This window comes from Propithecus coquereli, unplaced genomic scaffold, assembly GCF_000956105.1.
Source record: "Propithecus coquereli isolate 6110/MARCELLA unplaced genomic scaffold, Pcoq_1.0 Scaffold9, whole genome shotgun sequence".
Lineage (NCBI taxonomy): Eukaryota > Metazoa > Chordata > Mammalia > Primates > Indriidae > Propithecus > Propithecus coquereli.
The window spans coordinates 5,140,234-5,150,739 of NW_012155284.1; the positions used below are offsets into that span (position 1 = coordinate 5,140,234).

At 31.8% G+C, this 10,506-nt stretch overlaps 1 protein-coding gene across 2 annotated transcripts in view; it reads left to right on the plus strand.

Moving 5' to 3' along the window:
- Positions 1–9,010, plus strand: part of TBCA (tubulin folding cofactor A) — a 72,385-nt gene extending 63,375 nt beyond the window's left edge. Inside the window, exons 3-4 of one of the 2 annotated variants that reach the window (XM_012664621.1) lie at positions 7,110–7,196; positions 8,737–9,010. In XM_012664621.1, coding sequence (XP_012520075.1) covers positions 7,110–7,196; positions 8,737–8,817 — 168 coding nt within the window. In that variant the 3' untranslated portion in view covers positions 8,818–9,010. The remainder of the gene's footprint in view (positions 1–7,109; positions 7,197–8,736) is intronic. The other variant, XM_012664622.1, reaches the window with a different exon arrangement.
- The last annotated feature ends 1,496 nt before the right edge of the window (positions 9,011–10,506 follow it).

The window sequence follows — 10,506 nt, forward strand, 5'->3', positions numbered from 1 at the left end:
ATAATAAACATACAGAAAATAACTTTCAGTTGTCCAAGAAAATATTTTTGTCTTTTGGTGCATACAGTCAGATTTATAAATGGTATTCTGTTAGTACACTTGGCTTTTTTGTTTTTTGTTTTTGTCATAGGAAATTACAAAATGTATTCAGAGAGATCTCATATATTCTTTATCCTTCCTCCCCCAATATTATCATCTTGCATAATTACAGTAAAGTATTCAAACCATGAAATTGACATCAGTACACCATAAAGTTTACTCATAGTTCATTTACACTACACTAATCTGTGTGTTTGCATATATAGTTCTATGCAATTTTATCACGGTAGCCTTTGTAACTACCAATCAAGATGGAGGAACTAGTCCATCACAAGGCTCCCTTGTGCTACCTCTTTATAGCCACCCCATCCTCTGTTCCCTAAACCCTATATAATTACACTGTTTCAAGAACGTCACACAACATGGAATGAAATCATATGTAATAGTACATAACCTTTTAAAATTGGCTTTTTCCACTTAGAATAATATCCTTGAGGTCTTGTTGAAGTTGTTAAGCATATCAATAGTTTCTTCCTTATTGTTGATGAATAGTATTCCATGGTTTGGATGTACTACATTTTAACCACTGAAGAACATTTGGATTGTTTCCAGGTTTTGGCTGTTAGGAAAAAAGCTGCTATGAACATTTGTATACAATTTTTACATGAACATAAGTTTACATTTCTCTAGGATAAATGCCCAAGAATACAATTGCTGGGTTGTGTTAGTGCATTTTGGGTTTTAAAAGAAACTGCCAAACTCTTTTCCAGAGTGGCTGTACCATTTTATGTTCTCACCAGCAATGTGTGAATGATTCATTTTCTCCTCATCCTCACCAGCATTCAATGTTACCACTATTTTTTTTTATTTTAGCATTTAGCCATCACCTGTATGTTAAGTATATAGTGATATCTCATTGTGCTTTTAATTTGCATTTCCCTAATGGCTAATAATGTTGAACATTTTTTCATGTGTTTATTTGCTCTCTATTCATGTCTGTTGTCCACTTTCTAATTGGATGCTTTCTTTTTATTACTTTTGAGTTTTGAGAGTTCTTTATATATTATACATAAGATGCCCTTTGTCAGATATGTAGTTTGCAAATATTTCTCTGTTTGTAATTTGTTTTTTTAACCTTTCAACAGGGTCTTTCACTGAGCAAAGATTTTTAAATTTGAGAACATTCAATATATCAGTACTTCCCTTTATGAATCATACTTTTGGTCTCAAGTCAAAGGTATCTTTGCTAGTCCTAGGTCCCAGAGATTTTCTTTCTTTTCTTTTTTTCCTAAAAGTTATGTGGTTTTTTGTTGTACTTTTAAGTCTTTGATCCATTTTGAGGTGATTTTTATATGAGGTTTAGTTTGAGGTTCATCTTTTTGCCAGTGAATATCCAGTTGCTCTAGCAGCATTTGCTGAAAAGGCTGTCTTTCCTCCATTGAATTGCCTTTGTACCTTTGTCAAAAAACAGTTGAATGTATTTGTGTGGGTCTATTTTGGGGTTCTCTCTTCTGGTCCTATAATCTTTATCTATGCCTTTACCAGTACTGCACTGTCTTGATTACTATAGCTGTGTAGTAAGCCTTAACATTGGGAAGGGTGAGTCCTCTTATTTTATTCTTTTTTTTTCCCCAAAATTGTTTTAGCTATTCTAGTTTATTTTGCCTTTCCATATAAATTTTTATATAAGCGTGTCTATGTCTGTAAAACACCATCTGATAAGAATTGTATTAAACCTGTAGATCAGTTTGGAGTGAATTGACATCTTTTCTGTGTTGAGACTTCCAGTCAATGAACAGTAAAGACAGTAAATGTCTTCAATTTATTTGGGTCTGATTTCTTTCATCAACATTTTGTAGTTTTCAGCATACAGGTCCTGCGCATGTTATAGATTTATACCTAAGTATTTCATTTTCTTTGGAGCTATTATGAATGGTATCATTTTTAATTTTGGTTTCCACGTGCAGTATTTGTTGTTAGATATAGAAGTGCAATTGATTTTTTTGTGTGTTGGTCTTGTAACCCGAGAACTCACTTGATAAACCCGCTTACTAGTTCTAGGAATTTTTTTGTAGATTTCTTCTGATTTTTGTACATAGCAATCATGTCCTTTGCAAGAAGGGATGGTTTTATTTCTTCATTTCCCATCTGTATATCTTTTATTTCTTTTTCTTGCTTATTGTGCTGGCTAGAACTTAACAATACTACATTGAATGAGTGTGGTGAGAGTGGGCATCCTTACCTTATTCCCAATCTTAGGGAGCAAGCATTCAGTCTTTTACCATTAAGTTCATATAATGTTAGCTATAGGTTTCTTGTAGATGATCTTTATCAAGTTCCCCTCTGCTGAATGTTTTTGTCATGGGTATTAGATTTTGTCAAATGTTTTTTCTGTGTCATTTGATAAGATCATATGAATTTTCTTTCTTTGATCTGTTGATATTGTGGATTACATGGATTGATTTTCAAATATTTAACCATCCTTGCATACCTGGAATAAATCCCATTAATCCCACTTGATCAAATATATAGTTCTTCTTTTTATACATTGCTGGATTCAATGTGCTGATTTTTTGTTTGAGGATTTTTGTGTCTAAGTTTGTGAGAGATAGTGGTCTGTAGTTTTCTTTTTTTATACTGTCTTTGTCTGATTTTGGTATCAGGTTAATACTGGCCTCATAAAATGAGTTGGGAAATAACCTCTCCTGTTCAAAAACACTTGAAGGATTTGTGTAAATTGCTGTTAATTCTTCTTTAAATGTTTGGCAGCATTGTCTAGTGAAATCTTCTAGGCCTAAGGAGTTCTTTTTCAGGAACTTTTAAACTACCACTTCAGTTTTTTTAATGATTATGAGACTATTTAAGTTATTGGGTGAGTTTGAACGGTTTCTAGTTTTTGAGGAATTAGTCCATTTCTTCTAAGTTGTTTAATTTATGAGCATTATGAATAATATTTTAATATTATTTGCTGTGTTTCTTTATTCTCCTTTTAATAGTTGCAGGCTCTGTGGTGATATCCTCTATTTTGGTACTTCTTTTGGTCATTTGTGCATTCTTTATCTTTGCTGAAGTTTTATCAGGTTTTTTTGTTTGTTTTTGTTTTCAGAAAACCAGCTTTTTGTTTCATTGAGTCTTGTCTATTTTTAATTTCCTTGATTTCTGCTCTTACTGTTACTATTTCCTTCCTTCTGCTTACTTTGGGTTTATTTTTCTCTTTTTTTCCAAAGTTCTTGAAGTAAAAACTTAGATTATTAGTTATACACCTTTCCTTTTTCCTAATGTAAGCATTTCGTGCTGTAAATTTCCCACTAGGTACTGCGTTAGCCACATTCCATAAAATTTAACATGTTATATTTTCATTTTCATTTATCTGTGTATTTCTTTGAGACTCCCTTGTTGGCCTATGGGTTATTTAATTTCTAAATAAAGATTTTCTTTCTGTTATTTCAGTTTTATTCCCTTATAGTCAGAGAATGTACTGTATAGGATTTCAGTTCTTTTGAATGTGTTAGGGATTTTATTTGTTTCATTTTTGGTTTGGGAGAAATTTGGTTTGTTGGTTTGTTTGGCTTTGTTTGTTTTTTGTTGTTGTTTTTGTTGTTTTTTGTTTTTGACCCAAGATATGGTCTACTGCAGTAAATGTTTTCATGTGGGCACTTGAAAAGTATTTGTGTTTTCCTTTCTTAGGTAGAACATTGATTCTTTTTCTTAAGTAGAATGTTTTATAAATGTCAATTACAGCTTGTTGGTTAATAGTGTTGTTCAGTTTTTTCATATCTTTGCTGATTTTTGTGTAACATTTCTATCAATTGCCAAGAACAGGATCTTGAAATCCCCAACTATATATGTGGATTTGTCTGTTTCTCCTTTCAGTTCTATCAGTTTTTGTTTCGTGTATTTTAAAGCTCTATTGTTTAGTGCATAAACATTTAGGATCACTGTTTTCTTTTTTTTATTATTATTATTTCAGCATATTATGGGGGTACAGATGTTTAGGTTATGTATGTTGCCCTTGAGGATCACTGTTTTCTTGGTGGATTGATCATTTTATGATAATGTAACATCCCACTTTGTCCCTAGTAATGTTTTTGCTCTCAAGTCTACTTTATCCATATTAATATTAGCCACTCCTGATTTTTTTAAGTTAATGTTTGTATGATATATTTTTTCCATCCTTTTATTTTCTATTTATTTCATTATGTTTGAAGTGGGTTTCTTGTAGACAGCATGTAGTTAGGTCCAATCTGTGAATCTCTGTCTTTTAACTGGTATATTTATACCATTCACATTTAAAGTAATTATTGATATGTTAGAGCTTAAGGGCCCAAATTATTTTTGACTCATTGGATTCTTCCTACAGTCTTAACCATTGAGCACTAACTACAAAACACAAGTCAAATGGATTTCTTGACATGTGAGCATATAACATTTTACCACCATATAAATGAAAGGCTTAATCATTATTCCAGTAATCTCTGTAATACTCTGGAGCTCTGTCTGGCAAACTAATGCAGTTACCATTGATTGCAGAGGCAGCCAATAGCCAATATTAGAGTGTCTATAGGTTATTACAGCTATAGGTATAGACAGCTTCTGGTGAATGATCTGGATCATTAAAGCATCTAGAAAGTTTATCCCAATCAAGCAGTAGCCTAAGAGCTTGAATGACATTGGCCAAATTATTTCACAGAACTCTTCTTTCTGAAAAAATCAAGATCTGCCAATTAGGGTATTTTTTTTCCCAATTTATATATGTTGGACTGTAAAGGAAATTGATTAGATTTTAGGTTCAGCAGTTTATTCATTATTGCAATCTGAACCTTGCTAAGTCTCCCCCAACTTCCATTTTACCTGAATAACTACCAGAATAAAATCATAACTTTTTTAAAAAACTATCAGACATCAGTAGGACTGCATCCTGTTATGTTCCCCAGAGGTTCCTTGTACTTCCCAGTCTATGCCAAGATCCTGATTTAACCTCAGTTTTATCATAGTCAACATTAGATTAAACATATTTTAAATAGAGGCACCATTCCTTTGAATAGAACCTCCCAAGGGAAGCTCTTTGAAAGATAATGTTCATTTAGTTAAGTTTGTATCTTTACTGTATAATTACACCTCATATACTGTCTTTTAAGTTATTCCTGACAGTTGCAATTTATTTTTACAAGGTAAAGTATATGATTTATGGCTTTGATGGAAATGTGGTTTATGGATTCCAAATTATAGTCATCACTGCATTCCTTTGGCTCCCTGTGGCATGATCTTTTTGAGGCAATGTCAAATGTTTATTTTCATGTTTATGCCCCTATACTTGATTAGAGAACAGAGACCTTCTCTTTTTCATCTTTGTACCTCCGGTACCTAGTATCCTGCAGACATATTGAAACCTATTAAATGAATTAGGGTGGTATATAGGAGAGACTGAGCTTTGGCCCTGCTTAGGTCAGAGTCTCATTTTGATAGACTAATTGAAAATTCTTTCCCTATAATAATAGAATAGTAATGAATAGAAAATATTTTAGACAGCGTTGTTTAAAGTTCACTTTGGTGACTAAAGCTTTCAAAATTTTTTTACAAGTATACATTTTGACTTCTTGTGGGTTTAATTCTTTATAATCATTTCATCTTGTTTAATTCCTATAATCTGTGAAGGGGATTCCATAGGAGAGGAAATATGAATCACCCAATATGAAATGTTCCTGTTGCTGATTTTTCATATGTATTCAAACTAACCAGATTCACAAAAATAGTGGCAGAGATTAAATGTCTAGGTATAGCATGATCAGCTCTGAGGTAAAGTCATGATTCTATGTTTGAAATTTTCAACCTGTGCCTTACTGTAAAAGAGTTATAAGTTCAGCAGTAGATTTCTACCTAAGAAAATAGATGAGGATAGAGAATATAATTGTATATTATAATTGTGATTTTTGTTTACAGTGTGAGCTATGACAAAACTATTGGGGAAAGATGATACTAGGATTTAAAGTTTCTGTGAAAATACAGCGTTATTACCATTAAATTATGTCTTCCCTTTTTATTTTATATGAGCTGGATAATCTTAGTAAAAGTTCAGATTTTGTACTCATTTCTTTGAAGATCTTTGACCAAACGTTATTTTTTGGAAATAAATATTTAGCTGATCTCTATGTCTCTTTCTGAGAATAGTTTAAGGAAATAAGCCTTCCTACTACCTTAAGAAAAAGTCTTACTTGAGTTCCAGCATCTGACACTAGCTTATTTACTTTCTTATTGATTGGGTTTCCCAGTCATTGATTGGATTTTTTTTCATCCTTGATGATTTGATGTGTTATACTCCTGCTTTGAATGGTGAAGTTTAAGTCCAGAAAGATCCTCTAGAATAAATATTCCTGTGTTTAATTCTGTAGTGTCTGTCTTCAGAAGGAAATAGGCAGGAAGTTCAGATTCAGAGGGGTGCCACATTGGTAATTTGGCTCAAACTGCATGGGGAGAATAATCTCTCTCCTAAAATGAAGCACAAGGATAAGTAATAACTTTTTATGCATGATAAGCATCAAAAATATGAACCTGCTGGTCTTTGCTTTTCATTTTTCTTTACCTCTGTCTTTCAGTGAGAACCTCCTGCAGTGTGCACACAATGTGATCAATAACTCAATAACGTTTTTCATGCAGTAATTATCTCCATGTGATATTATCTGAACACTGTTTTTCTTTATTACTCAAAAGATGCAGGAGATATTTATGTAACCAGCTGATCCCATTTTGGATAAAGGTGCTTTGTGACAGCAGGGGAAATAGTTTATTTTAAATAGGCTTTTTAAATAAATGCTCTATGAAAAGCTTTTCCAGTTAATTTTCACTTAGCATGAGAAGATGATTACCAAAAAGGTTTAGTTCTAAAACTTGTACTTTGTAGATTTTTTAGTATGTTGGTCTTTTTTTCCTAACTTCTAAGAAACACAATTTAAAATATTGAAACATTTAATATAACCTCAATTTTTTTCTGATTCCTCTAAATCATTAGATATTTACCAAGGTTTAAGTTAAACACCATATGTCTGCATGTCTCACAGAGATTCTCATTATAGGCAGAGATCCTGCAAGAGTCCCGGATGATGATCCCAGATTGCCAGCGCAGATTGGAAGCTGCATATACCGATCTTCAGCAGATACTAGTAAGTAAAGACTTCTCTGTCTTATGCTTAACTTTTTTTTCAATCCGATACATGGAAGGCCAAAATTTTAAACATTTAACACTGAGAACTACTTGGAGATATTTTTTATTCACTTGCCCTGTATACCAATATATTTTTAAATAAATAATGAAGTTTAAAGTATGTTTTGAGTTATGCCTCCAGTGAAAACACTGTTTTCTAGCATGTTCATTCTGTTGTCCAGCAGTATCTTGAATTATTTGGTTTTCATACATAAAGTTCTTTTTTTGCACATTAAGGGTAAGTTGAGTGTTTGAAATTTTAAAAGATCCAATGTTTCAAATGAATTTGAATCCTTATTAAAAAGATCTGGAATTCTTTCAGATTCAAACCTAAGTCAATTTGAGAGAGGGAAGTAAAACCTGATAACATTAATATAAGCAGTCCCCTCAGATTAACTTGGAGATGGGTAACACTTATAAATGCCTTGTGATACAGAAGATAGTTAAAGCAGGAAATAATTACTATGTTAAAATACTACCTAAGACACAAAGCACCATTTGTATTTCTTGACAGTTTAAATATTTTTTTCTCTCATGAATCTAGTAGCTGAGAAAATAATAGAAATTGCTTGAAAAAAATATCATCTTTAGATGATATATTTGTGTGTGAAGATGTATTCAACAGTATCCCAGCCCTCAAAGAGCTTATATTTACTGAAAGAAAATAAAGACTTGTTTAAGGTGTAATATAGAGGTTTAAGAAATTCTTACCTATAGTTTGAATTAAGAAAATTCTCAGTCTTTTTCCTTTAATTTTTCCTATTAAATATACACATCTTTTATTCCCTTTTCTCTGTAACTGTATATCTCCATCTTTTATTGATCTGACACGAATTACTGACCATAGTTTTATTTAAAAATCAAACAAAATTTCCTTTGTATAATAATTTAGATGATACTATTTCATTATCTGTTATAATTACAATATATTAATAAAAGTTTCCTATATATCAGTATCATGGAAAAACTCAATCTTTAAATATTAGAATATGAAAGATGATGTATTTTGTTTCCTTTAGTGCAGGCTATGTAATATCATTAACAAGCAGGCAATTCACTTTTCTAATTCAAAGATTACATTTAACTATGTTGTAAAATCAGTAGCCACCTTTGTCACTGTGAGTAATTAGAGGATTATTTTGGCTCAAATGTTGTCATATATGTAATATGTTAGCAAATCTTTCTTTTTGACTTCTCCCTTTTGTGTGATGATGATGTGTTGATAAAATTACAAAAATTTTCTTTACATTTTTCTGAGGTTTTTATCTTAATTAATGCCAATAGCTTTAGATGGCTCTGTTACTTTTTATGTAACAATATATTATATGAGAATATACAGGGAAACAAAAGCAGAACTGTGGGAAACTTGTGGAATTATACCAAATTTATTTGAGACTTAGGATCCTTTTTCTGTTACTTTTTGAGTTATTTACATTAATGGTTTGTAACATTTGAAATTTGAAAAGGATAAACTTAATGTTTATTATATTTCATTTCAGGAAAGTGAAAAAGACTTGGAAGAAGCCGAAGAATATAAAGAAGCACGTTTAGTACTGGATTCAGTGAAGTTAGAAGCCTGAAACTTTTCTGTACAGGGTGTTTTTAGCATAAAATCCTGGGGTCCATTCTACAATTCATTATTTTTGACCACCGCTGTGTTCAAGTAGTATGAGAATGTGATTCTTTTTAAGCAGTTACATATATTTTTCTTTGCCTAATTTAATGTGTCAAATAAATGAGTTCATCTAATAAAATTGTTTATTTCATACTTTACAAAATTTTTAATTAACCTTTTATTATTAAATCACATAGACTTTATGACAGAATTAAAATCCGTTAGGTTCTGTTTGAAGTCTAGATATTTTGCCTCATAAGCATGGATTGAGTTAAAAATTGGATACCATTTTTTCAGGTAAAAATCCAAATTTTAGCCAAGCACCCTAGTGCATGCCTATATTTCCAGCTACTTGGAAGGCTGAAGCAGAAGAATCACTTGAGCCCAGGAATTCCAGGCTGTAGTTCACAATGATCATGCCTGTGAATAGCCACTGCATTCCAGCCTGGGCAACATAGCGAGACAATGTCTCAAAAAAAAATCCAAATTTTAAGCACTTTATTCTGAATAGGGTACAACTGATAAGAAACAAAGAACACTCTGTGAATAAGGCTCATATATTTATCCCTTCTCAAAGAAAGTCTAACATTTCCGTTGCTGTAAACTAATGAGAAATATTTAAATCTTTTTCCAGAAAGAAGATTTAAGCACCAATCATTTAGATCTTCATATAAGATTCTTACGAACAAGGAAGAATTGAATTGTATTTGAAAACATTAATGGCTATTGCTGCTGATGTGTTGGGAAATGTTTAAAGGCTCTTCAAAATGGAAGGGGAACCTCTGGTTTGTAGCTTTTGCCAATTTCTGTGGTATAAATACTCCCACCATGACTAATTTCAGGCTACTAATGTGACATCACTGAGCACAGAGGTGGGAAAATTCAGGCCAGCTCCACAATACACTGGCTATGGCCGAACCTTGATTATTATCTTGATTGACTGGGAGGAAAAAAAGAGTATCATTTTGTCACAAAGTATTTTTCCAGTGCAATTGTAGACCTATTACTTAGGCGTTTGAGTTTATTTTCCAAAAATACATGGCAACTCATTTAGTCTTCTTATTTTTCTAAAAAATGTGTGTGGACTTTAAATCACCAGCCTAATATGAGCATTGATATCATGAACTAAAATACTACTGATAGCATTTAAACTTTAAAACTCACAATTGGAAAAAAAGAAAACTTGTTGCTGCCATAAAATACCTATGGTAGTAGTATAGTTGGTTTGATTTTGGCAGTTGCAAATAATCACTAGAAACCTTAACATGTATTTATTAAACCTGTCAAGATCAGAAAAGAGAAAAATATTATCCTTTTCTAATGTTATTTTTAATGGCTTCTGTTCTTATAAAGCACAGAATGTATCATTTATAAAATAAACTTACTTATACATGTCAAAAATTACTTCATCAGAAAATAACATACATCAGAAGCATTTCTAAATTGAAATGTCATCTCAGATATTACATGCCATTTTAAAAGTATTTGAAGTGAGAGGAAGAGTTGAGAAAACAACTATAATTACAGTATAAAATTTGATAATGTTTAATATTAGAGATTTGAGCACCAAAGGAATTGAAATTCTTTAGATTATTTTGTGGTTGAAATCAAGCACCAGAACAACAGATTGGCTTAGGGTGGGGGTTGGGGGTAA